This window comes from Zonotrichia albicollis, chromosome 9 (genome assembly GCF_047830755.1).
Source record: "Zonotrichia albicollis isolate bZonAlb1 chromosome 9, bZonAlb1.hap1, whole genome shotgun sequence".
Lineage (NCBI taxonomy): Eukaryota > Metazoa > Chordata > Aves > Passeriformes > Passerellidae > Zonotrichia > Zonotrichia albicollis.
Genome location: NC_133827.1, coordinates 36444552 through 36463107, shown reverse-complemented (window position 1 = coordinate 36463107; position 18556 = coordinate 36444552). Strand labels below are relative to the sequence as shown.

The 18556-nt window shown below is 38.3% G+C and overlaps 1 protein-coding gene across 8 annotated transcripts in view; it reads left to right on the top strand.

Moving 5' to 3' along the window:
* NAALADL2 (N-acetylated alpha-linked acidic dipeptidase like 2) overlaps positions 1 to 16691 on the top strand; it is a 399226-nt gene extending 382535 nt beyond the window's left edge. For all 8 annotated transcript variants that reach the window (XM_074547421.1, XM_074547422.1, XM_026792086.2 and 5 more), the window contains one exon: positions 7751 to 16691. In XM_074547421.1, the coding sequence (XP_074403522.1) occupies positions 7751 to 7949 (199 nt within the window). In that variant the 3' untranslated portion in view covers positions 7950 to 16691. The remainder of the gene's footprint in view (positions 1 to 7750) is intronic.
* Positions 16692 to 18556: the final 1865 nt, after the last annotated feature.

Sequence of the window (18556 nt, the reverse complement as noted above, 5' to 3'; positions counted from 1 at the left end):
CTCTTGTGGTTAGCATGCAACTCCTCTCCATGTCCCTTGCTGGCAGATCTTGCTTGGTCTGCACTTATGGTGCTAAATAGGGCAAGAATATTTAGTTCCAGAAAAAAAAAAAAATCTGCTGTGATCTCAGGAAGCTATACAAAGTATTAGATTCTGAATAATTTATTAAATCTGACAGAAACTTAATATTTTATACATTATTTTATATTTATTATAAACAGTAGGACTGGTAACATTTTTTAGATCCGAGAAATATCTGAATCCACATTTTTAATCTTGACAGATAAGAACCACTCATATATGAGTGGCTATATTTCAACCATACATGGTTGAAATATTAGCCAAGAACACTTCTGGACTATAGTACAAAAATAAATGGAATTCATTGGAAAAATAGTGAATATGCAATATTCCCCCACTAAGATATTACCCAGGCAGTAGAGCTCGGAAATGTGTTGATGAGATCATTAACAGGAAAATTACCTTAACCGGGACTTAAAAGAAATGTTAATTTTGTGTGTGTACCTGCCACTGCAGGTAATAATGATATAACTTTGGGCATTTCTTTAAAGATGTAGTATGTATTATGACATACTCTTGAATCCCTCGTTAACTCTAATGATATTGACCTGTGGTGATGCTCTCATGTCACGTGGCTCAGAGTTATTTAGGGAGATAAACCCAGTCAGGATCAGAGCTGGAGATCAAGGTCAAGCCAGTTCCTGCACTGAGCACTGGACACTGCCTGCTGCTTTGGTTGGGAATGGGATTCCTCCTCAGGAAGAGGATGTTTTACATGATTTCTAAATAAAAAGCTCTATGAAGTCATCAGAACATCAGCTGTGAGCCATTTGGAAATAATTTTATTAATTCACTTCCCTCAAGTTCTTCAAAATAGTAGCACATCTGCTTTGAATTGGAGTGTTTCAGACTGAGACATCCTTAAAAGACAGATAGTTTCCTCCAAATCATCCACACAAGCATATGTTTCTTTCACTTGAAAAGCAAGTGTAGCATAAATCATTCAGAGAACAACATGCTTACATTTGTTACCAACAATGTAGCTACATTATTTGAAATTTAACAAAGAATATTTCATAGCAGTTGCTGCCAGCAAATAACATTTTAAAATACAGTTGTATCAATTTTGTTCAATGCATCATCAGTCTTTTAAGTATAAATGTAAGTCATTGTTCTGAGAAATGACAGAAAAAGTGCTGGTGGATTTTCAAGGAATTTTTCCATCTCCATGGGGTATACATCATTCTCCATCAGTTGCATACAGGCTTTGGAAGCTCTGTGGCAAAGATTCTGATAGTGGGTTCTGTGGCTTCTTCAGGAATTTCTGCATGAAGTTGCTTAATTAATTTCTGTGAAACCCTAGAGAAAATTCTGCCTAATTAGAGGATTGCTCTTTCGTAGTGATAAATGGTGACTTGCAGCTTCTGAAGAACAAATGCATCCTATTTGTATCTTTTTATTTCACTTCTGTGAAGTCTTGCTGTACTGTTGAAGCTCTAGATTGGATTCTCCTTACCTACTGATCTTGTTTACTCCAAAGCAAGAAAGAAATCAGCTCCTAAACCCAGCAAATTTTCACCAAGAGAAAACCTGTGAGTGCCTGGTAATGTTGATGTTAAGCACTGGCAAATTTCAGGTTTATTGTACTCAAACTCAGTCTTTAAGCTAGTCAGGCTTCTTAGCACCATTATTTTTACTTGAGGCTCTTCCAGAACATCAGTCCTTTTATGATCTGCTACTTCCATTTATTCATGGTTATTATATATTACACTAGACACCGTTTGCTGTCAAAAGTCACAAAAATTAGGAAGTGATGTAATTATTGTTTATTTAACAAAAGTGAAAAAGTTTGGCTACAGCTTGTCAAAGACTTTGTATTCCCTTTATTTTTCAGCCATTGCAGAACACTGTCCTATTATCAGAAAATCAAGCTTAGAATTGTTAGCTTTATGTCATTCTTCTCTGTTGGCAGAAGACATTTAATTATCAAAAGAATAGTTTCCTTACACATTTCAGAACAGAAATGAAAGTGAATGTTCTCTGTGAATGTTAAATTTTGGTGATAAAAAAGTCCTCCATCAACCTCTCTTGGATTAAATTCTTTAATAGAACTCTTGCTTTATCTTTGGGATTCTGGATGCTCATACATGGGCTTTGGAATCTGGTATTGGTGCTCTCAAGGCCCTCACAAAGACTTAAAGTTGTCAAGGTGCATCAAGCTGAAACTTAGGCTAGAGTTAGGGTTAGGTTAGGCTTTAGTGGTCCTTCAATGAGAGATTAGTGTGTTTCATCCCTTCCCTTTAAAAAGTACTGCAGTCAAAGAGAACTGTAGGGAAATAAAAGATAATGTATCTTTTTGGCCAGTTTGGATTCTCTTTTTCCCATTGTTTATTTGGCAGGCAGTCAAGCCAAGCATTGAGACACTTCACAGAGCTGCCAAAATCAGGATTAATTTTTTAAAGAAACCCTACTTAAAACTGACCTCTCAGAAATGTACTCAAACCTGGGATAATTACCTCCTTGTGGTCCCATGTCCCAACAGGATTCTGTTCATGCCCACTTACCACAACCTCCATTTGCCATAATTGACTCAATTAGAGGTGTCCTAATGCCTGTCTTTTATGCAGGGTAAATTTGTGTCTAGCAGGGAGAGTGTGTCTGGTTTACCACTGTCTCATAATGATACCTTTGAAATGCCTTTCAGTTGGTTATGCTTTATTTGGGTTTGATATCTCGATTACCTGCAGCTTATCAACTGCTGATAACATGCAGATAGATCCCTTTCAGGCAGGCATTCCCCTCTGAGTGTTCATGATTTTAAATACATCACTTTCTGCAATATAGATTGGTGGAACCATCTGCAGCCTGTAAGGAGAGCACCAAGGGAAGGCAGCTGATGGCTCTGAAAAAGGAGAGGGTGTGTAGGAAACAAAAGTTGGGAACAAGGAATTACAAACAGGGGGTCCTTAAAAATGACATGTTGGGTTTCTGGGGACTTAGGGCAGTGAAGGAGAGGTGACATTTACAGCAGAGTTGGGTGCCACATCCCCATGTTCCCTGGCCATGTGTGAGTTGTTCCATCCCATGGCCCCAGCGACTTCCAGCATTTAATCCAGCAGGGAATGAGCATTTTAGGGAAAAAAAGAGGGTTCCTCTGGATCAACTCTAATGACATGTAATGACACTTCACCAGGGCATGTATCTCCTTCTGATAAAAGCTAATCTTACATGGCCAGCAGCTATAATTTTAGAATTATAAACCTTCTGCCACAATGCTGCTGTGAAATAAAATAGGTAAGATAACAAAACTGCACGTGGGTGTCAAAAAGATTTAAAAAACAAGAGAGGAAAGGAGAGCAGCCATTGGAGATCAAAAGATAAGGATCCCAGAGGAAGGAAGGAAATTCTGCATGTTCACTGCAAAATTTTCTGAGGTGCAAATTTGTATTAAAAAAACAGTATAAATCTTCTTGTGTTGTTTCCAGAGAAGATCATGTGATATTTTTATGTCCTACAAAGAATAACCACTGTGTGGAAGTCCTAACATGTAAATATTGTTATGACAGTGCATTTACTTATTTACCAAGGTAATCATATTTTATGTCTTACAAACATGGATGAAAACAGACTTCTAAATGTAAGAAAAGAGCATTCAAAATTGAACAGTATCAGGAGAAAGGGAAATTCTGAGAATCCTTGTTCTGGTGTGCTTTTTTATATTGTCTTTTTTTCCCTGGAGAGTACAAGAAAAAACAAATCAGGGAATTACAAAATTGAGTTTGTGAGGATGCTGAAGTCATAACACATTGTGTTATAACTGGAACAGACAGAGGCTGCCCACAGCATTTATCTCTAAACAATTTTACTGTGATTCCACCGAGAAAACCTGCACTCATTTCATGTGGGACACTAGACTTACCATCATGTCCTAATGATTTAATAATTACTTTTCAAAATCTCAAACGTGGGCTGTTAGATGGGAGTCTGTTTGTAAGTGCCTGAATAATTCATCTTGTGTTGCACATTACCTACAGACAAAATTTTCTTGTAAGCTAAAAAATCGTTTTTCATGACAAGAATAATGTGGTAATCTTGTTTCATCTTGTACTGTCCAGTTGCTCTAATATTGAAGTTGTGTTAAAGTCAATATATTTCTAGTGTGATCTGTCTTTCAAGAATTTGTGAAATTCCTTCTGGTCTGGTGAGTGTGACTGTGCCTCTTTATTTGTGGTTATGCAGAACAGAATTTAATGGCATTATTTTGGTCAGGAATGCTTCTGTTCCCAGGCCTGCCAAGGATTTATAAAAGTTGTAGTAGAGGCTCTCTTTATAGTTTCTTTACTTTTCTAAGGCTGTTTTTTTTTTTGGTTTTTTTTTGTGGCCCTTTTATCTCTTTCAGTGGTACTGCCTGAAGTTATTAATTGAGTTTCCTACCTCAATGTTCCACTTTTCAGGTCACTGGGATGTGTCATAGAAACAGGCCCATTAGGATGAATGATGTGTGTTGTAATTTCATCAGCATCATCAATAATTTATTGCAGTTTTCTGTTTAGGAGTCTCTTTTTTGTTTGGTGGGGGTCAGGCTGACTGTGTGAATTTTATTCATAAGATAAAATAGTTAAAGATGAAGGTAGATATTTAAGCAATTAGGTCAGAGGCTGGAGTTGTTGTTTCAGAGGTGTAGGCTACAAAACCAATTTGTGTTAAGGAATGTTTAAGTAATTGAATTTCACAGTGTAAATTAAAGTCTCTTGCTATCATTCTGCATGTTGTGGGCACATGGTGATACCTTGTGCCAATGAAATGGCTGGGGTTTGTTTTTCAGTCCGTGTGTAATCTTTAATGAAAACACTTTCCTGACTTGTAAAGGCTTGGAAGTAATAAACTGAACTGACCATTTTTTTCATTTGATGAAGCTTCAGCAGAGATAAGAAGTAAACTTGTATAAATTGACTCTCATGAACATGCATAAAGAGAGAAATCATTTTGTGCAACAAAGGGGTGGCATGGCTTGCCAAGCAAAGATAAGTAATTGGAAAATGCAAGATCCCAGTGAGAACTCATAGCAGAAAAGTTGAAAAAAAAAAGGTGCTTTATTATGTTACTTATTAGTATTTGCATGCATAAAAATATAAATTAGGTTCTGCTGTACTATGTAATCAGCTATTCTGAAGTCATATTACTATTTCAGAAGTTAAGATATTATTTTAAAATTACGACAGTAGACTGCTTGTCTCATTCATCAAACAACTAAGCTCTCATCAGACAATAATTTGCCCTGCATTCAGGTGGGGTAGGATAACAATTCTTGTTTTTACTTGGATCACATGCCTGTGTATTTACTGGGGAACCACCAGTAAATAGTGATTCCAAAATCACATCAGTAGATTTAAACTGTGTTAACACCCTTGCATATCAGGGTAAATGTTCTTTTTTAGCTTATGTGCCTTGTTTAGGGCCCCTTTGATGATGGGACATGAGGTCTGTTCCTGTTCACCACAAACATTGTCTCAGCAGTCCCACATGTTCCAATGTTCAGACCATCCTCTCTTTAGAGTTGATTCTGGCACTGAGTCAGTGTTGCTCTGCTGATGGTTGCTGATAAGTTGACCTAAAGGAATAGAGGGATCCTAACACAGATCAGGCAACAGTGTTGTAGGCATTTGGAGTAGAATTCCAGCTCAGTCAAACTCTCCCAGCCACCAGCAAACAGATCTCTCCTGAGGGTAGAAAGAAATGTGATTAGCAGTGTCCTTGCTGTTGGAGGTGTTTGAGGGGCTGTGAGCAGCCTTCTTTCTCCCTGTGAACTCCAGGAACTACAGAGGAGAGTTCTTCAAAAGCCTGGCTCTGCTTACACTGATCTCAGCAGGAGTCCCTGAACTGAGGGAGCAAACTCAATCCCTCCTTTGAAAATGCAGTATTTCCCATAGCACAGCCTATCATTAGAAACAGACCAGCCAAGAATTTATCTGGCTCTCAACATACACAGTTTTATTTACTGTGTCACAGAGGCTGCTTTGGGACAGTCTTGAGTCACCTTTGAGTATGAGCTGCACCACAGACAGGGAGCAGTAGCATCAGCTCCAGCTAAGGGGATGGTTCTGAAGCTGTTCAGTGCAAGCTGAGGATGCTGTTGCCACATCTGTTTCTGCCCTCTTGATGGGGCTTTCTGTCCCCACTGAGCTCTTCTTGCTCATACTCCTCACCTGTTTCTGTCTAAATGGTCTGTGGCAGTGATGACCTATTGTTTAAACTGTCCTGCTGCTGCAGTGTTGGATTCCAACCCTTTCCCTTCTCTGTTTAAATCTCTAATGCATTGCACTGCAGACCCCTTGAACTGTCTGGAGGTATTGCTGTCAGGGGATGAAAAACTCATCATTCCCTCTGCACACTGCTGGCTTTGGGTGTATACCCAATATTGGGGGGTAAAAACAGAGACTGAAAAATTGCCTCGTGAGGACAGAAGTTATGTTATATCTTGGAAAAAAATGACCTCTTATTCAAAACATTTTTTAAAGGTGGAAAACATGGCAAAAGATTGTGGATGTTCTGTGGTGTCATTTATTGGTCTGCTTTGTTACCTTTCCCCCAGGCAGAGTTGCACTTAGGTGATTCATAGAATAAGATGCACTTCTGTGTTCATCTGTCTTCTGTAAATAAACTTGGCAGTTTTATTACTAATTTGGAGTTGCCATTTGGCCTGTTCTGTCATGCCATTAGGTTGCTAACAAAGTGTGGGAGCTGTCCTGTTTCTTGCTGTGTTCTCCACACAGCTTCTCCCTGCCCTGAACACCTGTCCTGTATTTAAGGAGAAAGTCCTGCACCAAATTACTGTAGCTTTCCTGTTTCAAATTTCCTTCACTTCTGTTTGCAATCAAAGGAGCTCCTGGGTGGAGGTTTATGATGTTTATGTGCTCTTCTAATTAGTATAATGATTACACCTGGTTTTGGATAACATTTATAGCCTGCTTCAAAGAGCCCCATTAAAATCACTGACTAGCTTTGAATTCTGAGCCTTCCCCACCTCATACAAATTACATTTCCAAGGGATCACACGATACTCTTGCATCTGTTTTTCTACAAACCATTAAAAGATTTTGCAGATATTACTGGAAAACACAGTTTTTGTTTCACAAGGGTTTAGCTGTGTGTGCTGTTTCTTTCCTCTAGTGTGGGACATTAAAGGTGGGTTACTCTTGTTCTGAAACCACAAAGGATTATTGATGAAATAGTCTCTGCTGAAGGCAAGGAGAGTTTTACCATTGGCGTCAATGCAGCTGGAATTTCACCTCTGAAGAGTGAAATAAATAATGTGAGCAGATAGGAAAAACAAAAACAAACCTATGCAGAGGATTCACAGCAGTAACCAAACTCTTTTTAGAGGGGAATAAATGGAATTCATCTGAGACACAAAATCCTTCATGAGGGGTGTGATAGGTCTAGGCTTATGCTTTTGAATAAAAATTTGAATGGTCAGAGAGGAATGTGAGACTTCTTTGATGGATTTAGTAACTGCTCCAATGTAAGTACATGTAGTTCAGTGAATAAATTCAGTTTATAGAGGCATAATAAATATGCATTTGTTTCTCAATCTGCCATGGGTCAGCTTTACTGTGCATAAAATGTATCATCTGTAAGCTGTGGCTGATACTTGCAGGGTTTCTTGATGGCATCTGATGGATTCTTTTTGAGTAAAAATTTTACCATTCTCTGCATTGTTCTCTTTCAGAAATATTCTTTACAGACTGGATGACAGGACCAGCCAGTTTTCAGTGCTGCTGGAGGCACTGGAGCACTGCAAACTACATCAGTCAAATGAGACTGTTCAGGCAGCTTTGTCAGAGGTGCTGAACAGCATCAATTCAGCTCAGGTTTACTTCAAAGCGGGACTTGATGTGTTTGAGACTGCCTTAGCTGGAAAGAAATGAGAGGATTCTCTGCATTCTAAGACATTTGTTTACAACTCTCTAAACAGAAGTTCAACTTGGACCAGAATTATTCTGAGGATCAAACCTTTCTCAGCCTTCAGCTGGCGCTTAAAGGTACTGCAACACGTGGTTTAAGAAATGTAAAACAGTATTTTGCACTGTTCACAATATATCTCAAATGCCTGTTCCTGAATGTATAAAACCTAAAGAGAAGGGAGTAACACTTCAGAGATGATTTTTGGAAGGACATCTGCTGTACTTTTGTATGTGAAATGTGTTTTTATGACTGAGAGCTCAATCATGCGAAGTACCAAGCACGTCCTGCGATGTGCTGAAGCCCTGGTTCTGAGACACCCCAGATGTGCAGCCAGGGGAGATTTCCTCTGTCAGAAAAACCTGACTCAAGTTTCTAAATGTTTTCAGCAAGCTCATCTTCTTCCTTACTCCATTCAGAGTAAGGAAGAATGTGGTGTTTCCATGGGTATCCAACACCGGAGTGGAAATGCACAGAACACCTTCAAGGGTGCAATCCAACACCTTTACTCCTGTGGAACAATAAATACCTCAGTTCTGAGAATACAGATAAACTTCGATTCTTCCATTTCTGTATGAAAATAAAGAGTTGTTTTCTCTGATGTTTCTTGGAGAGGAAATTTTTGTGATGATTTCAAATTATTTGAAAAGTGTGAATCGGTAATTACACTTGCACAAAAATACTTTGAATGTTTATGTTAAATGAAAGAACTGCCTAGTCTTTATAAGGCTAGAGGCCTCAGAAATTTTCACCAAACATTACCAAAAAATCCCACTTCAAGGTCTCTAAACTTCCAGAGAGCTGTAAATAAAAGCAGGGCCTCCAAGTCCTGGGAAAAATTTTGGGATTCCATCACTCTTGGCCACACCACCCACTATTCCAGGCTGGATTGTTCCATCAGGCCTCACATTTAGGACCTGGGTCATTGTCAGAAAAGCACAAGGCAAACATACATCCATTCCATGCTGTAGAACCAGGAATTCAAGTGTGGAGGCACAAGCTGGTGAAGCACATGGCAGAGCTAAAATGCAAATCTGCTTTTCCATTGGTAGAAGGCTCTAATGACACCATTGCCTGTTGGCCAAAGTAATCTGTGTGTGAAAGGATCAGGAGGTTCAGTGTCCTCTGAGGGGATGCTATACCCATTTGAGAACTGCAGGTCTTAATAATATAAACAGTTGAAATTGTTAAGCCCTATTTGGGCTTTACAGTCTCAAATTATTCTAGGTTCAGAGCTTAAATAATTAATTTTATATAGATACTTAGAATTTAAATATAATTTATTTAATGGAAATATTAAATGTATTGTTATCCAGTTTGCCATGTAAACATTACAAGAACATTTCAGGTTGGAATAAAAATGGAAAAAGTGTCTGTATTAATGTTTAAAAATTGCCTTCAGGAAAATTTCTGTGCACAATTTGGTGAATTTTTTTTTAAAGTTCACATAGCAAGAAATGAGCTGTTTACAGATCTGGGTTTCTGTTTCTAAAGTCCTTACAAAGGGGTCTCTCCACGCAATGGCCCAGGACTGGGTACACACAGCTGTGCTGTTGTTAAATTTCTTCATAAGTTATGATTGAGCAGAGGCAGAGCTGTTGTACAGCAGCCTCTGCAGTGGGAATTCATATTTTTTCAGCACCAGTCAGTGGGACTGCCTAGACTCAGACATCATTATCTCCTGGCTTTCCTTGCCATCTGAACAGCAAAGCTGATGATGATCTTTGCAGAGAGAATTTGACTTCTGGAGAATAATATTGTTTATGATGCAGGTTCACCCCTTGTCTGCGTCATTTTTATTATTATAAGATTTAAGTGGTTGGAATATTTGAATTTGAATTGTATGTTTATTTTGGGGAGTTGGGAATGTACTGTGCATGTTACAATTGAATTGCATTTGTGACAGGGACCACTCTTCTGACAGCTCATTAAGTGACTTAATTTCTTTAGAGTGCTGCCTCACTGTGGAATTTTTGATGGGATTCAGTGATAAAGGGTCAGGTTAGGAGACCAAAAGAGAGGTTAACACCTTTGGTAACTCTGCCAAGTGAATCTAATAATTCTACCATTTAATAACTGCTTCCTCATCCTTACAATGTTCCACCAAACCCACCTCTAATGCAACCAAAGTGTACTCAGCAAAATCAGTGAAATCTGGTGGAAGCAATATCTCTCATGGATGATTTCTCAACCCTGTAATTCCAAAATAAAATATTTATCTTGTTTTCTCACTAATGTCCTCCTGTAACCACTTCTAAACTAACAGACTTAAAGTGCTCTGCTGGAAAAGCACTGCTGTTGTAAATGTCTGTCTATTCTAGACACAATCAGATGTTCTTGTTGGTAAGATGAATCAGATGAGCTATTTAGGGACTTAAATGCATTGATTTTAATGTCATCTCACACTTGTAGATCTTTTGAAGGCTTTTATTTCAATGTTCAGATCTTACATATAAGTGAATGCTCAATGATAATATTTGTACCATTATAGCTTTGGAAAAAAAGCACTTTTGAGCCATGTCCTTCCATTGATTTTCAAATCCTATCTATTGACTTCAAGGAATTTACAGCAAGTTAAGGTCCTAAGTATCCAGTGAGCTTCTAACATAGAGTTTTTGCCCAAACAGCTGTGAAAAGTCAGCTAAAGGAAGGTGTTAGTAAATCATAGCAGCTTACCCAGATTGACTTCATTCCTGTGTTGTACTGGAATAAACAGCACCCTTAAAGGCGGAATACATTTGTAAATTGCCTGAATGATACTAAAAATGTGTTATTTTTTCAGCAGCATCAACTGCCAGAGACAGTATAACAAATGCATTGATTGCTCCTTAATCTAGAGTCATACTCACAGTGACCAGAAAATCCCTGCAGCCTGCAATATTTGTATGTTGAGACAGTTGATAATAAAAAGCCAATAAGGTTTTATTAGTATGTATTTTAAAGAGTCCATAAAAAAGCTAAAGCACAATCAAGGCAGATGAATAAAAAGTACATGGGAGCTGGGTTTTGAGTACTAACCTTAAAAAAGGCAGTGAATTGTTTTTATCATCCAAGAAAAATAGTAGCTGTGTTAATATGCAAACACACAAATGCCTTATATCTTCAGAAGGTTGTGCAAACATTAATTTGCTTGCAGTGATATGATACATCAAGATAAACATGTAAATAATTACATGAGAAAAATAGCAAACTTTTTGCACTGCCTCCCTTCCCTTTTAGGAAAGTATTTCAGTCTATAGATGTGAAAGGAGGCACTGCAGCTGACCTCAGTTCTTGCAGCAGTAGGTGGGGAGAGGTTAAATCTCAGGTATTGCAGAAGGAACCACTGGAGGTCATTTATTCCAACCTCCCTGCTCAAGCAGGGTCACCTAAAAACAGCCTCCCAGGAGGGGCTGTGCTCAGGTTACTGCTGAATAACCCCAGGGATGGAGATTCCTCAACCTTTCTGGGCAATCTGTGCCACCCTCACAGAGAAAGTATTTCATTATTCCATAGAAACAGTTCCTCCAAAATTCTCTCTGTATTTCTGAGTTGTTACATTCATGTAATCATTTTCCTTGTAAACATTCAAAAGGTAGCCATCATTTCATCTAGCAAAAACTCTCAGACACCATCTCTAGGATTTCACAGGTGTAATATGTTGGAAAGTTTGTATGAGGAGATTTTTCCTTCAAGCCATAAAGTATTTTTTTAAGCCATAGAAACTAATGTCTTTATCTTTTGAGGTCTTTTGTACAGTCCCTGGTCCCCAGTCACAGGATTTCTCTATACTTGAGGAGGTTGTCACCTCATCAGCACACATGTGGCTATAAATGCATCTACTGTACCCAGACTTTGGGGTCTCACTGTGCTTGTGTTGAGTGGAAAGGAAGGCAAGATAATTGCATGACTCATTCTGGCTTTCAAAGCTGATAAATGCTATAGAAGTGTCTGGTCTGTGTTCTCCAAGGGGCAGTTCAGATTTCCCTGGCAGGCCCTGTGCTGGGAGCAGGGATCTGTGGCACTCAGAAGTGGCACCTCTGTGTGGCTGTCCCAGCAAACCAGCTCAGTGTGGGAGATGTTCTTCCCCTTTGCCACTCAGTAACATTTCAGCAGTGTCACACCATCCCAGAAGAGTGGGTGATAGGAAAAACAATCTCATTTCAACATGCCTGGGACCTGAGTTTGGAAAACAGTTTGCCTTGTACTATTAGAGTTCAAAACAAAGTAAGGCGTTGTGTTTTGGAGCTCTGAATCTACACAATTTGAGACAGGGTTTCCAGTAACACAAGTAAATGTCTGAAATACAGAATACAAACATAATTGTGGTCTATTACATGTTACTATAATGTTAAAAATTACTTGGATAACAAGTAACCCTCTGGCTGTTTTTTCTCCTTCTAACACCATCTTCTTCAATCCCCTGCATTCATCTTCTCTCACATCTCTTTTGCAATGTGATGATTTTTCCCATCCCTCACCACCTTTTTCTCAGCCACTCCCACTAGTTTTCTGTCTCCATTCTGCTTCCTTATCACTTCTTGAGCTCCCCTTTAATTCATCAACCACCCCTCCAAGTTAATCCCCCTTTTTTCTCTCTCTGATCTCAGTCATGCCTTTTGTTCCCCATTCAGTTCTTAACTCACCTCCCTCAAGTTTCAATTATTATTCCTGGAACAGCTGACCATAATAAAGAGCTGAAAGTGGTGGAAAAGTCCTGCTCAGATCCAATGGATAAAGTGTAAGGAGACATCATCTGTTAAATTCAAAGTATTCACTTCTGAGTACATGTGAGCAGCAGGTTTTCAGTTATAGCTTGACTGAATGGAAACAGCCTTTTTTTTCCTATCTTCTTTCTCTCTAATGTCTGGACCAGGAAATTCCCTCAAAAGTAGCAGTGTAGAAAGGTGATAATCTTGAAAATTTTGAAATAAACCTTTGAAGTTTATTTGAATTCAATTCTGAAGTTGGATGAATAAGAAATTATAGACAAAGGATCAGAATTGGTACTACCTGTTCTACAAAATAAAACAGGCAATATCTAAGCACAGAAATTCTCTGATCTTGCCAGGAGCCACCCAGCATTCTCTCCGTGTTGGCTAAATACCAAACTTCTGTGTGTAATTCTGCTGTCCTACATTGTTTTACATTGTTAAGGATGGCAAGGACTAAAGGCACATGCACAAACCTGTACTTGAACGTGCACATTTGAGCCTAGGAAGTGCCTAAGAATAATGAATACTCATTTGGGAAACAAAGGCTTTTAAAATATCTAAATTAGACTGCATGTTTACTAAAACTATGGTGCTGTTAAGCCTTTGTTTTTTCCTAATTATAATCCCACTGCTGCTGGTTATTTCTACTCTTGCTCATACAGACTTGTCATAACTGGAGAAAATGTACACCTGTATGGATTTGCAAAAGAGATTATGTTGCACCTCAGTCTTACTGACCTTACTGGACTGTTTTTTTCCAACAGGGTTGACTTTACCATAATAACTTACCAGGGTACTATTCCACAGAACCAAGGTTAGAAGAATTTGGCCACTATTCATGGAATTTCCCACAAGATTTGGTATCAGAAGATCAATTATTTCAGTTTAGTCTATTTTTTTTAATCTCTCAACATAGATTAATTCAAGCAAGAATGTATTTCTTTTTTTTAATGGGGAGGAGTCTCTTGGTAAGCGTTAAGTAAGCCCACAGGGCAGAATATGAATGTGTATGTACAAGTGATACAATCTAAAATTAACTTTGTACCTATTATGAATGTTGGATTAACGCAGACGTACTTTTATAAATTTCACAGGTTGGAATTAATACAAGGGCTTAATTTAAGAAATTTAATCAGAATAAAGGTGTGGAACAACAGTTTTGCTGTGTAAATGTATTGTGTGCTTCCTCATCTTCCTAATCCATTTGGCTAAAGAAAAATATGGTTTTATCTAAGCTGCTTCTCTTTGATTTATTTTCCAGCAAGCCTTTGGAAATGAAGTCTTGGTCTTTCTTTTAAATGTGTGCTGCCTTTAATGTTTATGGAACACTTCTCAAGTGTTCAGACAGTGTAACACCACCTCATCTGGATTACTTGATAGGATTGAGTGGAATTTCAAAGCATGGTCTTTGGAAGAAGGTCCTTTCCTGACTGTTACTATATATGCTATTATATACTAGAGTGGCTGCCTTTACCATGCAGAGCTGTAGGTGTGCCATGTGATGCTTTGCAGCACTAAGTGAAGAGAATTTTTATTTTTTCAGTCGTTTTCAGTCAAGGCCTGTTAATTTTCTGCCACTTGAGGCTGTACTCCCCTGACCATGCTGGTAACAGAGCAGTGCAATACCCAGGGCTCTTAGCACAGGAACGTGGTATGTTGAGGGTGTGTCTGAGCTCTCAGTGCATTTCCAGTTTTTAATTAATGTCCCTCGTAGCCCCACTTTGTTCTTGTGCAGCTCAGTCCTGATAGCAGTGTGAGTGACCCCAAGAAGAGGTGGACAGGTCTGACTTTCTGGTGAACTTGCTACAGAAACTGCTGATGCCTCTATCTTAAAAAGGTAAATAAAATACTTCCCAAATATTTGGTGTTTTCAGCCTGTACACTGAGGATTCTGATATAGTTTTGGATACTGCTTGTTTTTTTTTGGTGCAGTCTTATTTCTTGTTCTCAGCAGCTGAAACTTCTTGTATGAATCCACTAGAGGGGAAATAAGAAAATCCTTAATATTTTATACTTAGAGCAAATAAGATGAACACAAATTCCCTGTGTTTTCCATTTGCAGTTCACATGACTTAATATGCAACATACTCTTATCACACATGCTGTGATTTGGAATTCTGAGACAAATAGGAAATGAATGTGATTCCCTATCCAGAGGAACTGTATTAAATTCAGGGAACGTTTCACATCCAAGCATCTTCACTGCAGTGTGAGCAAGCACAGGTTAAGACACTTGAAACATACTTTTGGGGGTTTTAGCAAGGTATGGAAAATAATATTCTTGTGCATAAGGGCAGATTTTAGCATTGCATTCATACCCAGGTGTGTGGTAATGTATTGTGAGTCCTCATTGCTGTACCTGTGAGATTAATGCTCAGGTGCTGTTATCAGTGTCCGTGCTGGTCTCAACACAAACTGGTTTTCTTTTAGTCAGTAGCACCTTGCAGAGTTTACCTACTCAGATGGAATATGCAAGTATTTCTGCCTTTTGTATGCAAAAGAGCAGCTGTCAAGTTGTGCTACCTTTATCAAGCCTTGACACAGAATTTGAGATACCTGAGTGACGACTCTGTCATTCCATCTACTTCTCCGTTTTCATGTAGTAAAATCACGTTGCCAAAAATGATAGCTAGTCAATGCAGAATATTAAGTAACTACTTTTTTTTTTTTGACAATGAAATAATAGAAACTTGATGCAGTGATTTCTGGAAACCAATAAATATCATGTTCTGTGGAAATGTGCAATGAAAGGTTGATTTTTATAACACTTTATAGAATGTTGAGTCTGAATAAAACAGCTTATTTGCAAAATTAGTTTACTTTGTATCAATTTGTATTTTTATAACATAGTGCAATAAAAAGAGAATGTTGGCCATTAATGTAAGTAGATTCTACATACTTTGATTAAGAAGCACATTTTATTTGTTTGTGCTCTGAATATGATTTTTGGAGTTTGTGAGAGTGTTTGTACAGAAGGCACTGTGGGCTGGAATTCAATAAGAGGCATTTTGTGAAAGCAGAGTGAATTAGACAATGTCTTTTTGCATACTTATACTGTTGCCAGAAATTAAACTGGAATATGAAGATGTGTATAATGTACATTGCACTGAATGGCTTAGAATTATATTCATTTGCTTTTTTGTTTGCTTTTCTTTCTTATTTATAATTGGTTCTGCCAGTAAGCTGTAGCATATGCCTCTCAAGCTGCTGATGCAGTAATGGAGATCCCAGGGCATTAAAGCATAATGGGAAGAAAGAAAAAGGCAAGGAAGGAAAAAAATTAAAAAATAGCTAAACAGAACCTCAGAAGCAGGGATGTGATGAAGAAGCTGGGATGAAATATGTAATACTGAAATGTGTAATCAGAAATGAGCTGGTATATTCCAGACTGGAATAGGGCATCCAGAGAAACAAGGACAAAAAAAAAAAAAAAAAGAAGATTGCCATCTGCATCTACCCCAAACGTGTTGACATTTCTAACACTAATTCTGTGTTTTTCCTCTGAATAATAAAAGACCTCAGTGCAGGAATTCGCAGGGGTGGATTTGTCTCCAGCTGGGGTGACAGGCAGGTGTTTCTCAGCGTGGGACTGTGTATGAAAGATGGTCAAATTATGTGAGTAAGTTTCCACATATGTCATGTGTCACTGCTTTTCCTGAAGTGAAAGATCACTGCTTTAACTGAAATGAGGAAGCAGAACTATGCTGGGAGACCTTGATGTGCAGGTGTTACTTATACAGTGAGTGTGAAAAATTAGAGAATACCCCCACGCATGAAGTTCACTTTTTCAAATTCTAGGAGGATGACCCTCTAATGAGCACTGACTGAGTTCACTTTCAGGACTGTGCCATTCATAAAGCACTTGTCATGCTCTCCTAGCACAACATAATCAGGGCCCTGTGAGTGAGCAATAGCCTTGTACTCATAGCAAGGAAATTTATTATCCTGTAGGTAAAATGACAACTTCATTATCATTCACTATTATAAAATAGCAGGGAGAGTAGCAGTTGAAATAAAAAGGCATCTTTTAAAATAATTCTTTTTACTGTAAGAAAATCCAATACATAAATTCGTGTCATGTAACATTTTTATTAATTTATGAAGAATTTAACTTGATGTTCCATGGCACACTTTACTGATGCTTCATTCTTAGATTTAGTGGTAACAATTTGCAGTGACTGGTTGCAATATTGTGCGGTTTTTTCAAACCTGCTTTGTACCTCCTAACTGTGCAATTTTGGATTGGCAGAATTCTGCCTCACTTACTTTGCTGGCCATCCAAGGAATTGGTTCTAGGCTGTGCAATTTGATGCAGCTTTGTAAACTGCAGGTACTTAGTCCTGGTCACAATGCAAGGCAAAATATTTGACAGATGATTCATTTCTCATGTGTTTTGCTCCTATTTGCATGAAGCCTTCACCATCCATGTGCCATTACCAACTGGTCAGGATAAGACAAACTCTCTCTTGTCAGAATGATTCTATTTACCCAACTTTTCTGTCATCTATTAGCATTTCTGAGAAAAAAGCTTTTTCAGAATACATTAATTTGCTTCACATTGCATGTGCTGATGCCTGTCACTTCAAAATTTTGTAATAAATGAAAATAAATTACTGACCATGAGGGGTAACTCACTAAGTAGACATAGAACAGGTGACCCTGGTGGTAGTTAGATTGTCCTCCCCATTACTGGGAGTGTTGGAATTACTAGTGGTAACTGGGAAGGAGAGCTAAGTACATTGGGAAAGAGAAACCACAAACCATCAGATTTACAGGGCAAGAATGGGAGCAGCAGGAAGTTGAGAGGGCTAATGGAACTTTTTTGTTTGTTTGTTTGTTTCCATCATAATATTTTAGTAAGTTTTTAAAATTGCTTTTCTGCACCAGTTTTCTTTGCAGAGAGTTATGGCCAGGCCTCAGCCAACACTCCAGGGATCTCCAGTCCAGCCTATGTAAGGAACTATTTCCAAGTTTGTAATTACTTTAATAAAATCTCTTAAGAGGGGGCACTGGCTACTGCTGCAAGGCAATCCTTTTTGGAGAAACTCATGTCAGAGAAGGTGTTTGTCATTCCAATACTATTAGGAATCAATAATGAGTAATCAATATAATGAAGGCTAAGGCAGAAAGTTGTTCTGAACCCATAAGTAAATTTATGAGGGGAAAACTCATTCTTGTAAATTTTACATGAAAATAAATTGCTGTGTTGCCTGATTGCCCTGGGGGCTCTCAGCTGGTCAGTGTCACAGCAGCCTTATGACCTTGAGAGGTTTTCTATTTTCCTCTCCCTTTGTTAAGGCAAAGGGAGATTGCTAAGAAAGGGAAATGCAGGGATGGTTGGGGGTTCCTGCAGTCCAGCAGAGAACTCTGACTGCTGGACTCTCTCTTATGCCTTTGTCAAAGACAGAGATTTTTTGCCAAGACAGATTTCTCTAGTCAGAGAACAGTTATATACTAGAGGGGTTTTGTGGGTTTTTTTTCCAAGAGGATGTAAAAAGACTTAAGAATTCTCTCCCTGACCAATTGTATGACACTTTGGATAAATCTTTATATGCAATAATACTCAAGGACCTAAGTAATACATCATATTTGATCTGACCCTGCATAAATCATTTATTCATGATATATCATTCATAACTTGATTCATTGACTCATCTTTAGACAAGACAAGGTCAGTAGAAAAAAATGATTAAGCTTTTTGCCTGCAGGAGGAAGAAGCTTAAACAACAAATTCATCTTCACATCTGACCTCATGAAACTTGACAGTGAAGATTTTAAAAATAGAAGCAGACTTAAAAAGCCAAGTTTTACCCCCAATTACACTAGTTTAAAGTCACAGTCACTCCACTTGCAATAGAGCAAATGGGAAAAGGCTCTAC